Raw genomic sequence first — 23225 nt, forward strand, 5'->3', positions numbered from 1 at the left:
GAGGGGGAGATGAAGGGGGGAGAGGGGAGGGGAGAGGGGGAGATGAAGGGGGGAGAGGGGAGGGGAGAGGGGGAGATGAAGGGGGAGAGGGGGAGATGAAGGGGGGAGAGGGGAGAGGGGGAGATGAAGGGGGAGGGGGGGAGATGAAGGGGGAGGGGGGGAGAGGAAGGGGGAGAGGGGAGGGGAGGGGGGAGAGGGGGAGATGAAGGGGGAGTGGGGGAGGGGAGAGTGGGGGAGCGGAGAGGGGGAGATGAAGGGGGAGAGGAGAGGGGGAGATGAAGGGGGGAGAGGGGGGAGGAGAGGGAGAGGGTGAGGAGAGGGGGAGAGGAGGAGGGGGAGAAGGAGGGAGTGGGGAGAGTATGGTGGGGGGAGGGGATGGGGAGGAAAGGAGGAGGGGAAGGGGAGGGGGGAGAGGAGGAGGGGGAGGGTAGAGGAGGATGAGGGGGTGGGAGCAGGAGGTGGGCGGGGAAGAGGATCTGGAGGAGGGGAGAGGAGGTGGACGAAGGGGGAGGAGTGTGGGGAACACTTCCTCCTTCCCTCGAGGGAGTGGGATGGGGAGGAGGGAGGATGGCAGAGCTGTGGGGAGAGTGGGTGCAGTGGAGGGCAGATGGAATGGTGGAAAGGAGGCGGTAATGGTGTGGGGATGGTGGATGACGGAGTGGGAGGTGGAGGAGGAGCTAGTGGAGGAGAGGCATGAGAGAAAGTAGTGGGCCTCAACTGGTCAACAAACAAAAGGGGCTATTACAATGGAGAGAGAGAGAGAAACAAAATTGTCTTCTGAATGGAGTTTGTTATGGAGAGAATATTGTGAAGAAGATATAAGCATTAAAGACTTTGGGGAAGGGAATTGGGAAAGTGCAGAAACTTTTTATTTTTGGAAGAGTTTAGATGCTGTAATGGGCAATGAATTTGAGCTCAGTTGGGGTAAAGAAATACTTTAATTTTGTGCCTTGTGTAAACATCTCTTGCTCTGCTTTGGCACAAATTAAATCATGAATTCAGATGAGACTGGGTTAAAAAGAACAACTGAAACACAAGTTTTTCATTTTCAGGAAGAATTTTTATCTGATGGCTAGGTCACTCACGCACACAGCAGGGTTTCCTGGTGGCTGTAGCTATATTTTGCATTATCTGTGCACAATGTTGATATTTTTATTAAAAGCTATTTGTTGGCATGAAGCAACATACAAGTCGTATAGTAGTTAGCTATGATTTATGAGCCTTGTCTGCAATAAAATATGTAAGAAAATTTTTCAAATGGCCTGATCTTTGTATACTTGTTCACTGGTTTATTCTTTTATTTTTGTTCCCTTTTCTTTGCTCTTCAAAATTTTTATTTCCACCCTTTTTGTGTTTACAGTATTTGTTTTACTTTACAAGTCAGTGGATTGGACATACAAACTTTTTTTTCATTGAGGGATAATTTGTATCATTTTAGTCTTGTGGAACGTGCTGCATTGAACATTGGTTTAGATATTCTGGTTATTTAAATGGCAATTGCAGAGCACTTTTTTAATGGATTGTTTAAGAATAACTATGATATTGCAAAGGGTTTTCTGCAGTGCAGAGTGTGAGAACTTTTTTACTTAAAGTGGTCTATTTTGTGTACATTAATTTGGTTCAAAATCATGTTTGATAGCTTTACTGCAAGTGATTCAGAAGATTTGCAGATACAATTAGAATTATTACAGCTGTATTTGTTGAACACTGGGAACACTATTAACTGTTCTGTGGGCCTGTTTTTAAAGTAAAACTAAAACAGAAGCCGAGTCACAAGTTTGTCAAGGAAATTTCTAGATCTGTGTCAAATCATCCCTTTAAAAACTAAAAGTTCACAGAACATTGAACTAAATTTTTCAAGAAAGAAGGCAGTGCTGTCAATTGTGCTTTGTTAATTCACAAAACCTTCAGCACTTATAACATTATAGGAACTGTGTTCAAGGTAGAATTGAGAACTTTTATTTGCAGCTGTATATACAAACATACTAGTTCGTGCTATGGTTTCTATCACATTTGGTTGGAGCTAACTGAGTTAGAGGAAAAGGAATGTCAGTAGGTTTTTAATCCGAACTCTATGTGCAGACAATGTTTTACATAGATATTGGAAGATTATTGCATGTATTATTGCCCAGTTTTTAAAAATAGACTGCTGACAGTCGAAGTAAAGGATCTAGTTGGCTACTGGGGGTACTAAATGGGTTGCACAAAACTTTGCAGATCAGAAATTTGAAGGGTATACTGAGTAGATTGAGCCAGAAGTCGCAGTAATGTCCTTTCTCCTAGCAGGAGAATCTTTAATCAGCCAGTTTTTGCACATCTCACTACCTGTTTAAAAAATATACATGCCCGGAGGCATTGACATCTGCACATACGTTTAGGCTTGCATTTCATGATAAAGTAATTTATTATTGCCTATACAGGTGCATAGATTAGATGAAATTTTAAGCATAGAGCTAAGGTATTCTGTCCAATACCTTTATGTTCAGCAGGTGTTTCCTCTTTCTCCCCCCCACTTCACCTTTTTCTCACTCTATCAACATATCCAGTTGCTTTCTCCTATTTGATAAAGGTGCTAGAGGATTGCTTATTCAGTTGTGGAGATCTGAATTTCAATGTTAATTCCCTCAGGAGAGTAAATTTTATAGGAAATACACTATTTACTGAGCATGCTAATTTCTCTTGAAGGTGCTTTGTGCCTTGAAGATGGTGCAAAGGCTTTGGGGTGGCAGATGTTGCCTCAAGATACTTGGCCTCTGACCTGATTTGTAGCTACAGTTATATCAATAGCAATGGTAATGCATTGAATGTCAGAGGCAGGTGGTTAGACATTCTCTTGATGATCTTTCCAGCCCACGTTTTAATGTTTTTAAGGCCTTTATGCAAGCTGATGTGGCGTGCTTAATTTTCTGAGCAGTTGCAAATGAAATTGAACACTACATTTATATCCGCTTCTGACTTGCGATGGAAAAGCTAAACCTGGTTGGGCCTAGGACATTATCATACAGATCTACTGCAGTGGGGTTGGTTTGATTGCTCGTCATACTTTCTGTGACATGTGAGCCCAACTATTAGTGTTATTCCCTTGACGCTCATTGACTTTAGTTTTACTAGAGATTCTCGATGCTGCATTTGGTCACGTGCTACCATGACTCTTGCCTCTGGAATTTGGCTTTTTGGTCCAATGTTTGGACCAAGGCTGTGATGAGGTCTAGAATCAAGTGGTCCTGGAAAAACTGAAACTGGGCATTGGTGAGAATATGACACTTGACAGCACTGTTAACAAAACCTGCCAACACTTTGCTAATGATTGAGGAGAGACCAAATTGTGCCACTTACTGCCCAATCAATTTGTCCTCTTTTCTGTGAATAGGACATACCTGGGCACTTTTTCAAGTTACCAAGTAAATGCTAGTGTTATAACTACACTGGAACAGCTTGGCTAGAGGTGCAGTTCTGGAGTGCAGGCCATCAGTGATGCAGCTGAGATGTAGTCTGACCCCATAGTTCTGCTGTATCCCATGGTCTCAGTCGATTCTTGATCTCACCTGGAGTGAACAGAATTTGCTGAAGACTGGCTTTTTTGTGGGATTTCAAGAGAGTACAAGGAAAGATTATCCTGTGGCTGATGAAGGATCAATCTTGTCTTTAACACTAACCTGCTAGTTTGCGCCATTGTTGAGGATGCAGATGCTATCTATGCTGTCTCCTCCCATTAGCTGTTTAATTGTCTACCATTGTTTACAACTAGATGTGGGATTTTTGATCTGAGCTATTGGTTGTGAGATTGCATTGCTCTGTCTACAGCATGCTGTTTTTGCTGGTTCAAATACATATTTTGCTACTTTATTAGTTTGACATCTCATTTTTAGCTACATGTTCTGCTGCTCCCTGCAACCCTTTGATAAATGTAGTTGAACTAGGGTAGACCTACTGGTTTGAGAGTGAAGGATATGTTGGGCCATGAGGTTACAAGTAATGCTAGTGGTTTGCAGCACTTCATGGATGTCCAGTTTTATGCTGCCACATCTGTTCTTGGTCTATTCCATTTAATAGGATTATCGTGCCCCACACGGGAAGGAATGTGTCCTTGGTGTGATAACTGATGAAAATGTAGTGGTCACTCTACCAATAAGGACAAGATCAAATAGGTTTATCTCTTATGGTTCACTTCTTGGTCTGGTAGCTGGGTCCTTCAGGACACTGCCAGTATTTCATGTGCACTGTACAAAATAACTTCTTATTTTGTATAGCATCTAATATTTTATTATTCATAATTTTAATTAACTCTGCATTCTAATTCATTTGTTATGTATTGATTGTGAAGATATCAATTTATAAGTTCAAGATACGGATTATAAATTGTAGAAAATAAATTGTTGTGGCTCTCATCTATTCCAAGTGAACTAAATGTAAGATTCATCATGTGTAATGTTGTCAGTTTCCAACATTGAATTAATAATTGGTTTGTAATTAAGCTTTACAGCAGTTTTAAATTTATTTCTTTTATGAAAAACATTTGTTTGTGGTCGAATTATTGAAAAAAAGATCTAAGGGATGGTAAAGCTGCATTTTGATAGGCACATATTAATCAAGGACAGCTGGTATGGATTCATCAAGTGAAGGTCATTTCTGCCCAACATAAATTAATTTCTTGTGGAGGTAACAAAGAAGGTCAGTGAGGGTAGAGTATTTGATAAAATGTATAGCGCTCGTTGTGTGTGTGTGGACGGGGGGTGGTTGCTGGAATTCTTTCCTAGAAAGAGTGGTGAAGGCAGAAACCCTTGTCACATTCAAGGAGTACCTGGATGACTCTTGAACCATAACCTACAAGGCAATGGCTTGAGCTGGGAAGTAGGATGAACCTAAAAGTTAGTTTTGCCAGCATAGACACAAAGTCAAATGGCCTCTTGCTGTGCTTTGTGTCCATTTCTGAGATTTCAGTTTGTCAATAATGTTAGAGAAGGTGGGGCTGTACAAGGAATTTTATTTTTACATTTAAAACTAGTGGCTAACTTTTTCCATATACCAGCATGTCACTCTTGAAGATGGCTTGTGACCATTTTGGAATGCCCAGATGTCCTAAAAGGCGTTTTATAAATGCAATATTTTTCATTTTCTCTTTACGGCTATTGGTGGAAAAATGTTATCCTTTTATTAGCATGGAGAAAGCTTATTCTGGGAGAAGTGGGTAGTAGATTAATCAGCTAGGAGCTGAGCTACAATTCAGTCTGCAATTTAAAGTTGTCTGCTAACTTTTTTTTAAAGAAATTAATTTGAAAGTATTCCATCCTTCATTTCATTGTAAACTTAAGTTTTCACCTAATGGAAACTCCCAACATTATCTTGTTAATTGTGTTGAGATGCCTGTCATGGTACTGAAAGGAGGTTGTACTTATGGGACTGATTTATGTAGTTTCCCTTATAAATTTGCTTGACAAGTGGTGCAGAGGTGCAAGATTTTATCTTAAAGGTATTGCTAAGATATTTCTACTGTAGAATGTCTTTGAAAAAGGGCTGCATGCTTTACATGACATAGATCTGGAGATGCTTGTTTGTTTACTCTGCAGATCTGCCAGAATTCAAAGTGCTTCATCAGCAATGTACTAAAACAGTAACTAAAATGGATGGGCAATGCTAGTGAAGAATAATTAAATCCGCTGTGCATTTTTGTGATGACCATTTATTTGTTTTATTTTAAACTGGTGTTTTCCATCAAACTCAACAATCAACTCTGAAGTGTCCTGGGAGCTGAAAACTGAACAGGTCAAGCAGTTTAGGAATAAGGCTTATGTGATAAGTCTTTAACTGAAAGTTTTCATTTCAATGCCAGCCATCGTTGTGCCATGGCACAGTATTATCATCATTGATGTATGCAAGTTGTACCAGCGTCCAGCATTGAAAACTTTAGATCTCTATCATGCACTGACATTAGTCTGATTTAGACCTGTGTTCAGAAGCTTAGTGAGTACAATACGCAAATGAGATCTGCATGTCTATCGTTGTCTTTAGACTATTCAATGCAGTCATGCTCATTTGATGCTTTTAAACTTGTTCAGTCAGGTTCTCTTGTTTATTAACTAGTGTCTTTTTAATCTAATGCTCTTGGGAGTATTACAGTTAATTGCCGAAATAAAATAAAATCTTATACACGTTCTCTAGGCATCTGATTGCATTTGTACCCAACGAACCTTGAAACCAACCTGAATGCTGATATCTTTATCACCTGATCAGTGTGTTGGCTGAATTATTTCTCTGCAATATCTGCTGACAGCAACTCTCGGCACATTCACTCATTAGTAAGAATGTTTTTTAATAAATCTAATTAAAGCTCAATCTACCAGTTTTTAGAAACTTTGGTTAGTGGCACCACCCTTAAGTTCCTTCATGACAACTTGAACACCAATGCAAACACACCTTGGGTGGTGTAGAGGATTATCATGAGTGTTCATGTTTAGCCAGTTTAACCAGTCCTTGATGCTTTGACTTCACTACTTTCTATTCCTGTTCAGTATTTTGTTTTTCCCTTTTTTTGGTTTTAGAATTTCAAGCAAGGAGGATTGCCAAAAGTTGTTCCCTGCTTGGTAGGTTTTAGCTTATTGAAGGAGACAATTTGATCCAGTAATAAAAACACCTTTTGTAATCGAGCTCAGAAGGTCTATATAGTTGAAACACAACAGTAGATAATAAAAGTTCTGAAACCCTAGCCTGGAATATGGCCAGATTCCCAGCATTAGGTTACATTTTATCCATAATTGTCAGTGCTGATAAAGAAGGACAGAGCATCCAGATGTAAAACATTCATTATTGACGAGTTCTGCATTTGAAAGTTTACTTCTGTAGTTGTCAAGTGTTTACTTTTCCACTGTGCTGGTGGAGATCCACTCTGCATTTCATATGCTGGAGATTTAATAGTGCCAGAAGGTGAGGCAATGGAGTGAAATATTCGTTCAAAGGGCATTGTATTTTGGTGACTGTCCATTTGCTTCACTGAAAATAGAGATTATGGCTGGAAACAATATTGCTTTTGTTCCAATATATCAATGTAATGCAACTTAAAGGTGTTTTATTTTTCTACTTGCCAGAGATTTTTAGATCAAATCTTCAGTTTTGTACTTGACTAACTGTGACTTACAGGTGCAGTCTATATCAAAACTGCTGTATCTTGAACTTTGACTGGGTATTACTGGAATTTTTTTTAATGCAACCTGTATCCTTTTTTGTGTCTCTTCGAAACAACTTTTTTTGTGGTGGAGAGGGGGTTTCTGGGCTTTATCTCAGATATTTAACAATTCTCTGTGACTAAGATGTTGGAAAAAGTTTCCAATTCTACTGATTTTTGTTTTGTAAAGAATTAATAAAGTGTTCAGTTTGAGGATGTCTTGCAATAAAAGGGACAACCAGTGACAATCCAGGGTGTCTGCGATTTACCCATCTTCAATTTCTGTTTATAGTTTTACTTTTTTTTGCAATATTACTTATTCTCGTACTTCTCATGGTGATTATTATTTTGGGTTACGGATGGAGAGGTGTGGATCGAAACTGTCTATAAAACTTGTGTACCTTAAGTGAGTATTTTCCATATGAACCTAGATGCATTTCAGTGGTCTGTTTGATGTTGAACACCATTGCAACTTTATTACTGCTCCTATCATTGGTTTGCATCAGTATTTTCTGGCAGCAATCATGGGCTAGTTAGGAATGTGATTCCTGTATGTGTCTTCTTAATCTTTTCTCCCCTCTCGCATGAAGAATGGTCAGGATGATGGTGGCAAACAGCTGTCAGTATGTTTGGAACATTGGTATTGGCATACACACGTGCAGAAATCCCAAACTTCATGAAGCGTGTACTGCTGGTACTTAGGAAAATACTGAGTCATTTTGTTATTCTATCCCATCAGTTTATTAACTTCCTTAGGAATACTACTTCTAACTAAGTGTCTTTAAATGAAAGCCAGCTTTCCAGCTGATTATGAGCACCAAATCCTGGAATGCAGGATAGTCTTGTGAATCTGTTTGTTTAAGCAACAACGTAGTATAAATGGGGATGACTAAAGCCATAATATCTTTTGAAGTGACGTAACAGATTGTACTTTTTTTAATGGGTGTAGTCAGGCTGACTGGTTCAGTCCTCTAGCAGAATTATTGTACTTGTACTGATATGATTAATTTTAATTTGCAGGTAGCTGTATCCATTTGGGAGGCTGGCATATCCAAGGGGTATCATGAAGTTTTCAGGACCCTTGGAGAGCCAGAGGCTGTCCATCCTTTTGGAGAAGGCAGTCTCTAGGGAAGCACAAATGTGGAAGGTGTACGTGCCAAAGTATCTAACCAATCAGGTAACTACATACATTTAATTTTATCTAATCTCTAAGATTCCAAATATGTTCAGTAAAATGAACATGGATATGTTCAAAGGTGTAAGCAGTTAATCTCTATGCAATTAATCTTAATTAGTATAGTTTATCTGTGTACTTTCTGTGTAAAACCACTTACCAAAAAATGCTATTCGTATTTTCTCATAGTGACTTGTTATTTGTAAAACATAATGCAGGATATTTGTACTGAAGGGTATCATTTCCTAAATGATAATAGTAAACAACAATATGGTGTAAACAGTAACATTTGGGGAGTTTTAAATTTGTGCAACAGGCAATGATAAGTTATTTTGGATGTTCTGAAGGAATGATCTTGTGATGTACATGGGTTAAGCAAATCACTACCTTCCATGTTAAGGCGCACCTCCTGGGTTTCTTCTTTTAAAAAAAAAAGTTGTATGTGTTGTATGAAATCAAATTTCTCTTAAGTTGCACTGAATTTCACTCTTTAGGACACTAGTTTGTGGGTGAGTTAATTGTGTTGAAATTGTATGTGGTTGCAGTGATCTGATGTAGGCTTTGTTCTGTCTTGAATATCAATCAACTGTACATAAGAGCCGAGTTATAGATATAGCACCAGTTGGAAAGTATGACTTCTTGTAAGAGTTTTAGGTTGCTGTATATATGATATCAAAAATTTAGGTCCAACGTTTTTAGTTGTTTAAGAAATAGTAATGATATTTTTGAGGAAAGATGAGGTTAGTATTGAAGACCAAAGACACTGTGGGTACTAGAAATCTGAAAGAAAAATGCACAATGCTGACGATATTCAACTGTTATTTCTGGTGTTTTCTATTTTTAATTCAGATTTGCAGCATCTTCAGCATTTTCTAGATATATTTATGAAGTTAGTGTCCTATGTGGTAGGTCTCTCTATGGTCTGTGTGTATAGACTTTCCTGTTTAGTAGCTTAAATAACTTTTCCACCATGTACTTTGCTGTTAAGTATTAAATGATCAAGAGTTCTGAGAATGAGGAATGAAATATTAACAGCTTATACTCAAGATGCTTTTACAGTAATTCCGATAACTTTTCGTAAACCTGGTTTCTGTTTGCAAGCTACTTTTGTGAAATAACTTATTAGAACTAAATTAGTTGAGAAATATTACTTGACATTTTTGTTGCTTTTTTTTAGTTTAGATATTTGTTGTTTTAAAACAAAATACAATCTTCCAAGTATTAATATAACGCACCAAAGCAAGAAATTGCAGTTAATAGAAATCTGAAGGAGAAACAGAATGCTAGAAATATTCAGAAAATACAGCATTCGTGGAGTGAGAAACAGAGTCAACATAGAGATGGAATTAGTTATAAGATGCAGAGGAGATGAAGCGAGAGCAAAAAGCAAAGTCTCTGATAGGGTGGAAGGCAGAGATTAAATGACAAAAGGAGTATTAGTGCAAGGTTACAGTACTGGGGGTATAAATGCAGAACATTTATTGGAAGATGATGCAAGAACATAGAAAGAATAAAATCAGAAAATGCTGGAAATACTCAGCAAGTAAGGCTGCATGTGTGGAGAGAGAAGTGGTTAACGTTTCAGGTCAATGACCCTTCATCAAAACTGATAAAAGTTTTGCTCAAGATGTTGTAAGTTGCAAAGAATGGGGAGGGGTGTAGAGAACAAAGGGAATTTTGCCATGGGTACTGCCTGACCTGTTGAGTATTTTCTGTATGCACTTTGATTTTCATCATCTTCAGTTTTGTGGAAGAAATGCTGACTCCCATAGCTTTGTTGACTATGCTTCCTTCCATTCTGTTTCTTGCGTCGACTTTATTCCATTGTCAATTTCTTCGTTCAGTCTGTTCTGACAATGATACCTTTTCTGTCAGAATTTCCAATGAGTCTATTTTTCCTCCACTATAGTTGACAAATCCTAGGCCTTGCCCGTTTCGTGTTCTCAGTTTTTCACACTTTCCAAACCAGGATACAGTTTTCCTTATCTTCCCTTTCCAGCCCACCATGCTTAATGAATCAACCTCTGCTGTTTCCGACACCTTCAGTTCCACCACAAGGAGCAGCTTCCCCTTTCAGCATTCTGAAAGGATCATTCTCTCCAGGATGTTCTGATGCATCCTTCCATCTCCACCAATACCTGTTCAACTTGGCGCTCCATCCTGTCCAGCCACAGGAGATGCAATGTTTGTCATTTACCTCCTCCCTTTCCACTGCCTGTTTCTCTTCATGTAAGGCAACAATTTATTGTGGTCTCAGTTTGTGATGCTACATTTGCAGCTCGCAATGTGATTTCCTGTATGTTGGTGACCAGTTTATGGAACATATCTGTCTACTAATGTGATCCCAAGCTTCCCTGTGTCTGTCACTTTAATTCATCCACTCTGATCTCTGTTTGCAGTTTCCCACGCAGTTTCAATGAAGCTCAATGTTGGCCCGAGGAGCAACATTTCATCTTCTAACCTGACACATACGTCTTTCAGCGTTCCAGAAAATCAGTATTTCTGGTGTTTTTATTTTGGATTCTCAACATTTCTTCCACATTCCCTTGTAATTTCAGATGGTTATTCTGCACATACAGATTTTTTAGCCTTTCAGTATCTTGCGCTACCATCAGTTAGTCATTTAATCATGTCTTCCTTCCATCTTCTCTCAGACCTTTTTGTCCTCTCCTCCCCACTTTGTCTGCATCTTGCAAATTGTTTTATCTAGTTCCTAGTTCATCAGCATGAAGTGTTAACTTGGATGCTGCTAGAACTGCATTTCCAACATTTTTTTGTTGATGTACATATTAGAACTTGAGTATGTAGATAGATGAATATATTTTATTTCTTTGGCGATATTATATTGGGAGAGCTGCATTAAATTGAAAGTATCTTATCAAGGCATGCCTTGATGTTAGTGTTTTATCTCATGTATTCCATGGGACTTTTTTTGTTATTTTGTTTTCCTTGTGCTTATGATGGAAAAATGAGACATTCTGGACTGAATGACAGCCCCTTGTGGTAAACTTCTGTGATTCAAGGCAACTATACAGTCTTTGAAGGATTTTTCAAATTCTATAATATGCCATTCTGTAAAGATTGTATCTCAAAATAACTGCAAGTCATGGTTACCAAACTATTCTTGTTCTTTATTTTTCCTTTTTAATTCTGATGAAATTTACACAAAGGTTTTTGTGTTGGTAAAGAGATATTTGGGAAAGTTGATTGCTCCATGGGAGGTGCCATTCCTGAACATTATCTAGATACTGAAAACATAGCTCATTAGGGTAGTTTTTATTTTCAGCTCTGTTTCAAGTTTCAAAAGAATAAAACCTAAGATGTTAAAAATATTTGAGGATGGAATGCATTAAATATTTTTGCCTGAAGTCCACTTTACTGTCTGCTCCCCATATGATCCCATGTCCAAAAGTCTATTGGTCTCAACCTTCAATATATTTTGAGCATCTACAGCCCTCTGTTGTAAATCCTTAAATTTACCTACACGGAGAGCTAGAAAATTCTTTGACAGTACAATTAATGGGAATTGGACTAAGGCTGAATTTTACTCCTGTCTAATATTACACTCATTTTGTGACACCTGTCAAAGGAAACACCTGTTCAGATTCTGGCAAAGTGGGTTCATTATTCTCGATCTAGGGTAGGATTGTGTCAAGATCCACTGTTATATATTCTCACGTTTTATGTTAAGCTTTCATTTTAACTTTTGAGGAATTTAGTTAAAGTAAAATTATTGTGTAAGATTGCATCTGGGTGAATTTGACAACCAGTTTCTCTTACCACTGCAGGACACAGATATCTCTCCAGCACAGCGGGATGAGGTGATTCAATGGCTGGCTGAACTGAACAGCACATTTTACTTTTATCCAGAAACCCTTTCTCTTGCCATCACTATTTTGGACAGGTTTTTGGCTCTGGTAAAGGTAAGGAACTTATGTCAAATCTTGGGGTTTTCATTGAATTGGTGTCAACAAGTGTATTTAAGGCAATGCAAATTAAAGCATTAAATGCACATCTCTGAATGATCTAGTGCTAATCCTGTGCTGAGTAATTCTGGGACAGCACTTGTCTCAGAGTCCTCTGAGCTTTGACAGACACTTCTTTCCAAGGGGGATTGGCACTTCCTGGCTTGCATAGATTTGGTTATTAATTGCTGAATGTAGAACCTGGCTCCTTGTGAACTTGACCCCAAAGGAGAATTGTGCTTTGTTGGCTGCACTTGATGAACCTACTCAACCCCATTCATTGAGTTTAGTTCTCCACGTCAGGGAATGAGACCTACCCACTTTTCTGGTTGGCAGCTGAAAAATGAAATGAGGTGAGCATATGGTAATGATGGCAGTTTTGTGTGGTGTTGTCTGGATCCGCTCACATCAGCCAGTGTCTGCTCCCACCATGCCAACTTTAACCAATATTGACAGAATTTGAGGAAGGATAAAAAGATTTGCTGAAATAAATTAGTATTTAATAGCAACACAATGAAACGCAGCGAGTCAGGCAGCATCTATTGGAGGGAAATGGACAGTCGATGTTTCAAGACACTCCATGACTGGAAAGAGGGAAGATAGCCTACGTAAAAAGGTGGGGGGAAGAGGTGGAACAAGAGCTGGCAGGTTAAAGGTGGATCTAGGTGAGGGGGATGATGGTATTTAATAGAACTTGTACTTGGAGCAATCGTGAATCCTTTTGGCTAAGGATTGTATGCTGACGGGTTCTCAGGCCCTAAAAATGTAAAAAAAATATTGGTATTCTCTTATTGTTTAAAGGTCAAAACTGATCAATTATGACTTAATCATTTATCAGCCCTAGTCAAAATTATATTTAATTGGATTTTGTTTCTGAAAGAAGAGAGCTCTGTTGACAGGCCACTTTCTTTGTTTTCTAGTTTACATCCATGATGGATGTGGCTAAGATTTTACAGTTCTTTCTTGTATTGAATGCTCTTGTGCCTTAGTAAACTTAAAGTTGTTTAAAAAAATGTGTAATAAAAATGTCACCCCTTCTGTTATGGCAAAAGAAATTTAGATATTTAAAGAAATATCGAGAGTAATCTTAACATTAAGCCAACTCTGTTCACTTGGGTGAAAGGCGTGTACCAAGCTGCCAATTTCGATGTCTTTGGTCTTTTCTATACAGGTAATAAGGTTATTATTCATTTTAATTGCTTTCTGTTTGCTTTTACATTGCAGTTTAGAAAACAATTTTTATTCACTCTTTATCAGTTATCAAGCAGTGAATTGGAATCTGAATATTGTATCACAAACAGTATTAAAATAACGTTGTGGCATTTTAGATTTATTTTCAATAACTATCTCACTATTTTTAACATGGTTATTGGTGATAATTCTGATATTTTCATTGCTGAGGCTGATACTGAGTAATGCCAAAGGCTACACTGAATTCAAAACTCAGTTGAAATTTAATCTTAAAACTCAGACACCTATCTAGTTTCAGATTTGGAATGGGTTCATATTTCTGATGTGCGGTTTTTGTGATTATATCATCGTAGCAGCTGTAGCAACATTTTAAAGTTAAATCCATGTTTTCTTCCAGATTTCCCTTGCAACATAGCATGAGGGCATTTCAGCCCATGACAGCTCGCAGAGCAATCCCACTCCCTCATTAATTTTACCTGTAACCTATTCACCCCACATTCCTGTCAACATTCCCCAGATACTACCACTCGCCTGCATACTAGGGGCAATTAACTGAACAACTTGTATGAGAGGAAACCCACGTGGTCACAGATCAAATTTGCAAACTCCACACAAAGGTCAGGGTTGAAACTAGCTCACTGAAGCTGTGAGGCAGCAGCTCTACTAGCTGTGCCATTGTGTCTGGACATTGACAAAATGTAAATTTTGCTGGAAGTATTAAAATTCATTGTTCAAATGCTCTACACCATTGTTCCTGTTTGATGCTAAAATTAAATTGGAAGTATGGGGCCAGAATAAAATTTAGTTGACATTTCTTTTGGGATCAGTGGATAAAACAATCTTTTGAAACCCTTTCCATTGGATTTGGAGAGATGCTGTTTGATATTTTAAAAGGGTTATGTTAATGAGAAAATAATTGTTTAATGAAACCAGTTAAGCAGCCCAGAGTTAAATAAATGATGACCTGGGAGAACAATTGGGTTTTAATTCTTCCACTAAATAGGAGCATGGCAGGGCTTCTCAGTCCATTTGAAACGTCTGATGGAAAATCCAGCATGCTGCTTGCAAGACCAAGTATTGAATGAATACATTTGCAGGCAGAGAGGGGATGGGTAACAGCTGAACAGATCAGGAAGTTAAAGTTCTGAGTCTTTAGTATTCATCTGTGAATACTAGAGAAGATAATAGAGCCTACAGTACTGTCAACACAGAGTTCAATCACCTGGTTAACTCACCTGCATGGATTGGGCAGAAAGGGCAGGGGAGCTGTAATGGTCGGGGATTCGATACTTAAACAGAGAGCTATTTCTGTGTCCCCAAATGTGATTCTAGGATTGCTTCTTGGGTGCCATGGTCACACGTGTAGCAGAATGGCTGGAGACTGTTCAGGCGTGGAGGTCATGCCCAACCATAGGTTGTGGTTCATTCTGATACCAAAGGCCTAAGTAGAAAGAAGAACTGAGGTCTTGCAGGTGGATTTCAGGAAACCCTGATGGAGATTAAAGACCAATACCTCAAATAATAATCATTTCTGGATTACTGTCAGTAAGTGAGTACAGAAATGGGATGATAGAGCAAAAGAGCATGGTTGAAGTGGTAGTGCAGGAGGGAATGGTTTAGTCTCTTGGGTATTGAGAGAAGTTTTGGTGAGATTAGGACTTGTTAAGATGCAGCACATCTGGCTTGTACAGATTTGGGACCTTGTGGTTAAATTTGCTGGCTCTGTTTAAATTAGCTTATCAGTGGGAAGCTAAACTTACAGAATTTTGAGGGCAGAAGGGCAAAATTGTATATAAGAGAGGGATATAGAAAAAAACATGGAAGGCAGAGGCATGAGTAGAAGGCAGAGGAAATCCAAACTGGAGAAAAGAAACCTTCCTTTGGCAGGGCTTCTTAATTTAGAGTGTAGTGTAGCGTCTTGGGAACAAAGGCAGTGAACTAGGGCAGAGTATGATCAAGTGTCCAATACTTAAACATGAGCAGGAGTGGCAGCTCAACATTACTGGCTATGGGGTTTTCAGACAGATAAAATAGGAGGAGCCACAGAATTCTTGGTTAAGGATTAATTGCAGCTTTAAGGAGTGAATATACACCAGAAAGCTCAACAAATGAGGCCATATGGATTGAATTGAGGAACAAAGTAGGAGCAGTTACATTGATGGAACGGTGCCATAGACTCCTAACATCAGATGGAGCAAATAAGTTGGCATAATCACTGACGTACAGAAATAACATGGACTGATAGTTGGGGATTTAAACCAATGATGTTAGCTGGGACTGCATCAAAGTAAAGAGTATAAAAACAGCAAAATGCATTCAGCTTTATTGTGTAACAAGGCCAATGAGAGTAGATGGTACTAGACTTGGGCAGCACAGTGGCTCAGCTGCCAAAGCTGCTGCTTCACAGCTCCAGTAAACTAGGTTGGATCCTGATCTCTGATGCTGTCTGTGTGGAGTTTGCCTGTTCTCCCTGTGACCATGTGGGTTTCCTCTGGGTATTCCAGTTTCCTCCCACATCCTGAAGACTTGTTGGTAGGTTAATTAGCCATTATAAATTGCCCCTGGTGTGTATGTGAGTGGTAGAATCTGGAGGGAATGTGTGGAGAATAAAATGGGATTAGTGTAAATGGGTGCTTGATGGTTGGCATGGATTCAGTGAGCCAAAGGGCCCATTTCGCTGATGTATAACTCTAAGATCTTTCATTCACTTGGTTTTGGGGAATTACCTTGGGCAAATGGGAAAGTGTATTGGGGAGGTGGAGTTTGGATCAAGTGCAGTTTGGTGAAAAGACAATAATAGACTGCAGTAGAAGTTCTAAATTGGGGCAAGGCTGACCTTTACTAAGACGCAGCAACAGCAACTTCAAAGTAAATCAATGACAGAACAGAGTGAGGCATTCGAGGGGGAGGTAAATATTCCTAATGATTCGGTACCCATTAAAGGAAAAGGCAGATCCCCTATAATTTGAGGTAAATGCAGGCAGGATAAAGTTTTTTAAAAAAATGGAAACTTATGACAGATACCAAGAGTTAAACATAGCAGAAAGTTTGGAATAATATAGAAGGTACAGGGGTGAAGTTAAGAAAGAAATGAGGACACCAAAGATGTGCATAAGAGATTATTGGCAGCTAAAACCGAGGAAAACCCAAAAGATGTTACTTAAATGCATGACATAAAAAAGGATTATAAAGGTGGTTCTTATTTGAGACCAAAATAGCAACCTGAACCTGGAGGCAGAAAATGTGTAAAATTTTGAATGACAGAAGGGGAACAGTCAACAAAGATTTGTTAAGGGAAGTTGGTGTTTGACAAAATTAATTTTTTTTAAGGTGAAAAGGTGTGTTGATGTAAGGTATTTGATGTGTAATGTGTGAATTTTAGCAGTGTGCTTGACAAAATCCTATGTTGTTGATTGATTAAGAAAATTTTTACAAAACCCTTGCAATCCAAGGAGAAGTGGTAAGTTGAATTAAAAATTACAGAATGCAAAGCGTAATAGTTAACTGGAATTTCGGTGACTGGATTGCAATGAACAGTGGCATTCTACAGTTTTATAGGGCAAAACCCCTTATATATAAATGATTTGGCATTGATATTGGTATGGTGGTTGATTGAAAGAACGTAAATTCTGGGCTCTGGTTAGGTGGGCACAAAAGTGGCAAATGGAGCGGCGCTCTGCGTTTATGAAGGGCAGACAAGACAAAGGATTACGTGATAAATTAGAGGATGTTGATTAATAGAGGTTCTTAGACGAATATCCACAAATTCATGATGGTAGGAGGAAAGGTAAATAAAGTGATTTAGAAAGTGTATAGTTGCTACTTGCTATTATCGGCTGAGATGTAATATAAGTCAGAAGGTTCAGTTAGAACAATACAAATATCAACATTTATCAAGAACACTAATAAAGGGAATGTTAGAAAAAGTGAATATCAAAAAGATAAAGGTCCAGGTCATGTACATCCAGGTACTGTTCACTTGGATATATTAAAAGCAATGGAAGTTGCAGCTGTGGCACTGCTATGAAAATCACAAAATATTATCAGGAAAAGGAATAGTGAAGGACTGACTAATGTGATACCAATATCTGAAAAGAGAAGATATAACAAGCCCAGGGAATTGGTTAGCTGAATAATTTTTAGTAAGAAAATATGGCTGAATATTGGTTATAGGAAAAATAAAACAAGCCCAGGGAACCAGCTACACAGATTGGGTGAATACTGGCTAGAGGAAAAATAATGGAATTCTTTCTAAAAGATGCAACCTGGAAACTAAAAATACAATAATTTTGAAAGTTTTTTTCCATCATATGGACTAATTGACTGTGCTCCCTGTGAGCCTCTACTTCCTGTGCTTTGATGTGCACGGCCAAATAAATTCCCCCTTCTGTACCTGGAAGGTGTCCGGTGAGGTCTTTGGTGTAGCAAACTGTTGAAGCACCCTGATAGCTGGACTCAAAGGTTGCTTCCTGTCAAAATTGGGTAGCTTGTTGTTGACTGCTTTCAAATGCCTTTGATATTCAGAAGTATTTAAAAACTAATATTGCTGTAAATATTCCTGTAGAAAATTAATTAATACTTGGACATTAAGAAATAAAGAGTAATGCCGTTTTTCCTCCTGATCTCCAGGTCTGAAATTCCCATTTAAATGAATAGAGTTTCATTCCTACACCAAATCTGGCAGAGTCCAAAAATATAGTGGAGAGACATGCACCTGCATCTGTCACCATGCATATCCTCAACTTGCAACAGGTCAGGAACCTGTTTACCTGGCCAGCAGGATTTGGCTCAGTAGTTATTATGAATTTCAAATAAGGAGAGAATGGTTGACTAATCTTACTGCTTTTGTAAATGTAATTAATTGGGGGACAAATGAGGGGGGGATGGAATGCAAATTAGGTTTAGAACAGTAAAGAATAAATTAAGGAGAGCCAGTCAGATTGGCAAAATCTGGGAAGTATGTTCAAAGAGAATTAATGCTGAAATTCAGTTTGCATAAGTAGCCACCTGTTCCCAAAATCATACTCTATTTCATTTAACTCCAAAAGGAGGGGTACTGTGTTTACTACTTGGAAAAAGGAAAATGTATTCTATGTAAATGGGGTAGAAGAGAATTGGGATCAGAATCAGATTTATTATCGACTTGTATGATGTGAAGTTTGTTGTTTTGTGGCAGCAATACAGTGCAAAGACATAAAAATCTATATATTACAAAAATAGTGTAAAAGGTAGTGTTCATGTATAGTCCAGGAATCTGGTGGAGGGGAAGAAGCTGTTCCTAAATTGTTGAGTGTGGGTCTTCAGGCTCCTGTACCACCTCCCTGATGGTAGTAATGAGAAGAGGGCATGTCCCGGATGGTGAAGGTCCTTAATGATGGATGCTGCTGCCTTGAGGAATTGCCTCTTGAAGATGTCCTTGATCTCAGTGAACTAAAAGCAAAAGATTTAGTGCAGTTACTAAAACTACTGATGCACATTATTAAGGATGTTTTTTTGGGAGAAAATACAAAGTAGCACTGAGTTGCTTTTACTAGCAGGAAGCAATTGAAAAGCATGGTTATGTTAAATGTATTGAGTCTTGGTTGGACCACAATTGCAGTTCTGTGCATTATTCTGAATTTTGTATTGTGGAAACAGTTCATCTGTGAATAGATGTCCATGTTTGTTTCCTTGTATGTGTGTTACCTGTTTAGCAAAACCTGCTCTCCAATTGTTCTGGACCTCCGTGGCATTGAACCAAGACTTAATTCTATCAAATCTGTATGGTGGCTGATGTGCCACAACTTGCATCAAAAAGAAAATGCACAGTCATCTTCCACTTTCCAAATGAAGTGGAAGCAAGTCAGCTCAGCTCCATGACACTCCCTGAGAAGGATGTTGCCATAACTGAGGGGTTACTGTGATCAGGAAACAGTCTGGGCCTCCCTACTCTAGAAAATATGGGGCTGAAGAGCAATATAACGGAGGTCTTTAAAATTTACGCAGGAGTTTGGAGTAAATGTTGAGATGTTTCCATTTATGATGGAGACCAAACTGCTAGGGATTTCAAAAGAAACTACTTCATGCAAATAATAAGAATGTGGAATGTAGTTGGGTGAATAGAATAATGCATTTAAGGTAATAAGCACATGGGAGAGGATGGATATTTATGTTGGTGAGTTAGATACAGGGAGAGAGGAAGCTCCAATGAAGCACAACAAGTTGGGTTGAATGGTTTGCTTCTTTGCTGCACATTCTTCAAAAACTATTAACTTGCTATTTTTGGTACTTGCAGTTATAAGGGCAGCTGTATAAAAAGTTATGTACACAGGCATCAAAGAAAAGTGTCATTATCAGTTATCTAATTTATTGTGGAAACACTCTATTTTATTCCTAGCTGCCAATTATTATTTGACATGCTGGAAATAGTAAGCCTATGGGGTACTTATTCAAAATTTTGACTTGGTCACATAACCACAGTAGCTTGCATTTTTTTAAAAAAAGTCATACATTACAGAAACAGGTTCTTGGGTCCACTGAATCTGCATTGACTATCAGCCACCCATCTACACTAATTCTACATGAATTCCATCTTTTTTCATTCTCCCCACTTTCAAAGCCAGGGAAAACAATTTTCAACTTTAACCAGTATGAGAAAAATAAACAGCACACTATGGTAGACTCCTTGGAATTAAGCTACTTAAATATGTTGCTTAACTTAATACATTGAATAATTAATTATACACTGCCTTATTTTTAGGCCCGTCCAAAATATCTGCGGTGCATAGCCATCAGTTGTTTCTTCCTGGCAGCTAAAACTAATGAAGAAGACGAGGTAGGTAAACTACCTTTTTTATGTTGGGGGGGGGGGGGGGAATGGTTTTGTACCTTTTGAGAACTTGGAAGGGGTGGCTTCCTAGCTTGACGCTGCTCTGAACAGATAATCAAGTTTCTGTCCTGTGAGGTGCATCAGCCGTTGGGGCAGGACTATAGTGTATCAGTCATTGTTGCTGCCTCAGCCCTAGGGACCTGGGTTTGATTTCTGACTTTGGGTGCTGTCAGTCAAGAGTTTGTACATTCTCCTGATGGAAAAAACACTATGATGCTGGAGAAACTCAGCAGGCCAGGCAGCATCCGTGGAGAAAAGCAGGTGGTCAATGAAATGTTGACTGCCTGCTTTTCTCCTGGGATGCTGCCTGCCTGAGTTCCTCCAGCATCATAGTGTTTTTCATCTAGATATTACAGCATCTGCAGTCCTTTATTTCTCTTGTACACTCTCCCAATGGACTTGTGGGTTGTCATATGTTCTCTGGTTTCCTCCAACCTTCCAAAGATGTGCTGGTAAGTTAATTAGCTACCCTAAGTTATACCACAGTATAGGTAAGTTGTAAAAAGAATCAAAAGGGAGTTGATGGCCATGTAAGAGAAAATAGATTGCAAAGCTACAGGGAAAGAGAGGGAATGGGACAGGTGGTATTACTCTGAGAGTTGGCATGAACCTGGTGGGTCTTGTAAGTAATCTTCAATATCAAACCCAGTGTGACTGGATGGTTGTGTCTAATGTTATGGTCACCAGAACAGAAATCAAAACATGTTAAAATGTAAGATAATTTATAAAATGTATTTAAATTTTTGGATACGTAGGTGTGTGGAATTTGGGATTCTTACGAAGTCCCTCAGAATTTGTCCAAGAACATGTTATATGCTCAATTAACAGAGCAGTAAAGTGCATTACAGATAAGTGGGACAAAGCAAATAATTTTTTGGGGGGTATGTATAACAGCAGTTGTTTATTTCTCCTCTGCAGATCATTCCATCTCTGAAGGATATGGTAAAGAATAGCAACTGTGGTTGTTCGTCTGCAGATATTCTGCGAATGGAAAGGATTATACTGGATAAGCTAAACTGGGATCTACATACAGCAACGCCTTTGGATTTCCTTCACGTTGTAAATACATTTTCTTAGAATTTCTTGTGCTTTTAGCAAGTAGCATTAGAATATATTGACTCATAGCTAAAGCATCCTGAGTTTTCTTACAATATTTTGTGATTGGTTAGCTCTAGATTTATTCACAAGGACACTATCCCCTAATACTTGTATGACGTGGGCATCACTGGGGAGGTAACATATGTTGGACCTCTAATTGCACTTGAGAAGGTGCTGGTAAATCACTGCTTTGCACTGCTGCAGCTGGTGTGAATGTAATGCCAAAGGAAGTTCCAAGATTTGGACATGGCAGCAGTGACAGAACAATCAATCATCTGCAAATATCCCCATTTCTATTGTGGTTTGAGGGGAAGAACATTAATGGAGCAGCTGAAGATGGCACTGCCCTGAGGAATTGTGGCTGTGCTGTCCTCAGCTTGAGATAGTTGGGGTCCTCAGCCATACCTTATACTAAGTATCACTCCATGCAGTCAAGAGCTTTCCTCCATGATATGCCTTCAATTTTACAGGCCCCCTTGATTAAACATTTGATCAGATGCTATATTGATGGGAAAGTCATTTAGTGTTGGCTTCATTCCTAGAATTCAGATCTTTTGCTTGTATTTGGATCAAGACAAATGTGGTCTGGATCCTAGTTGTCCTGGCAATCCTAAACTGGGCATTAGTGAGCAAGTTGTGAATAAGTGCTAATCATAGTCCTGGTGTCAACTCTGTCATATTAGTGATTGATAGCATACTAATATTTTTAATCTGTTCCCACTGCATAAGGCGCAAATGTAGAAATAGAGTGGAATCAATTGACCAGTGACTGAGGAAGTAATTACTGTCACAAGAAAAAGTACTAGAAAAACTAGCAAACTCCCGCCCCTCATTTGAAGATTTCAATAGAGATGATTGTATTAGTGGCAATCTTTTGGAACCTTTATATTTTGGAATAGTCTCAGTATATCAGAAAGAGGCAAATGTAATACCACTATTTAAGAAGAGAGTAAGATGGAAAACAGTACTGTGATTTTGAGCAGAAAATTGTATTCGACAAAACTAAGTGTTTTGAGGCAGTACCAGGAAAGATGAGGGTAAAAAAAATACCTGCAGATGCTGGAAATCTGAAATAAAAACAGAAGATTCTGGAAATACTCAGCAGGTTAGGCTGCATCTGTGGGAAGAGAAAAAGTTAACGTTTCAGGTTGAAGATATTTATCATAACTTCTGGCACTTGGAGACTGGGAATCTTTTTAAGATTATTTTTGCTTGAGTCTTCCATTAAAAATTTTATCATTAATTGAAATAAATCTTGATTCTTTTTAAATGTTTTAGTTTCATGCTATGATGATGTCCAGCCGTCCCCAGTTGCTCAGCAACCAGCTGAAGATGAACCCAACCCAACATATTGCACTCCTTATCAGGCAGCTACAGCAATGTGTGGCCTGTCACCAGCTTCTGCAATTCAAGGGCTCTACACTTGCACTGGCCATCATCAGCCTCAAGCTGGAAACATCAATTCCTGATTGGCTAGCTCTCACTATTGATCTAATGAAAAAAGCAAAGGTATGTTCTAGTTATGTTTATTTTGGGATGCCCACATTTTTTTAAAAAAAAGTGCATAACGTAAAAGTTGTTTTTAATGGTATTTAGACTGGTAATCAGAATAACTTTACTCTCATTTGTGGTGGGATTTATAAATTTGTCACAGTAACTGCAGCAATATTATTTTTGATCTAAGTGCAGTTGAGCATCTCCTGTTGAAAGTTGGGATGGAGACCCAAGTTACTGCTGACTGCAGCAGGCTCACATTTGTATTTTAACATG

General features: G+C 38.7%; 1 protein-coding gene across 1 annotated transcript in view; it reads left to right on the forward strand.

The window, feature by feature from the left end:
* ccni (cyclin I) overlaps positions 1 to 23225 on the forward strand; it is a 28223-nt gene that overhangs the window by 3035 nt on the left and 1963 nt on the right. The window contains exons 2-6 of the mRNA XM_052010561.1: positions 8180 to 8336; positions 12122 to 12256; positions 20229 to 20303; positions 21276 to 21416; positions 22734 to 22964. Of these exons, the coding sequence (XP_051866521.1) occupies positions 8223 to 8336; positions 12122 to 12256; positions 20229 to 20303; positions 21276 to 21416; positions 22734 to 22964 (696 nt within the window). The 5' untranslated portion in view covers positions 8180 to 8222. The remainder of the gene's footprint in view (positions 1 to 8179; positions 8337 to 12121; positions 12257 to 20228; positions 20304 to 21275; positions 21417 to 22733; positions 22965 to 23225) is intronic.

Source organism: Pristis pectinata, chromosome 2 (genome assembly GCF_009764475.1).
Source record: "Pristis pectinata isolate sPriPec2 chromosome 2, sPriPec2.1.pri, whole genome shotgun sequence".
Taxonomy (NCBI): Eukaryota; Metazoa; Chordata; class Chondrichthyes; order Rhinopristiformes; family Pristidae; genus Pristis; species Pristis pectinata.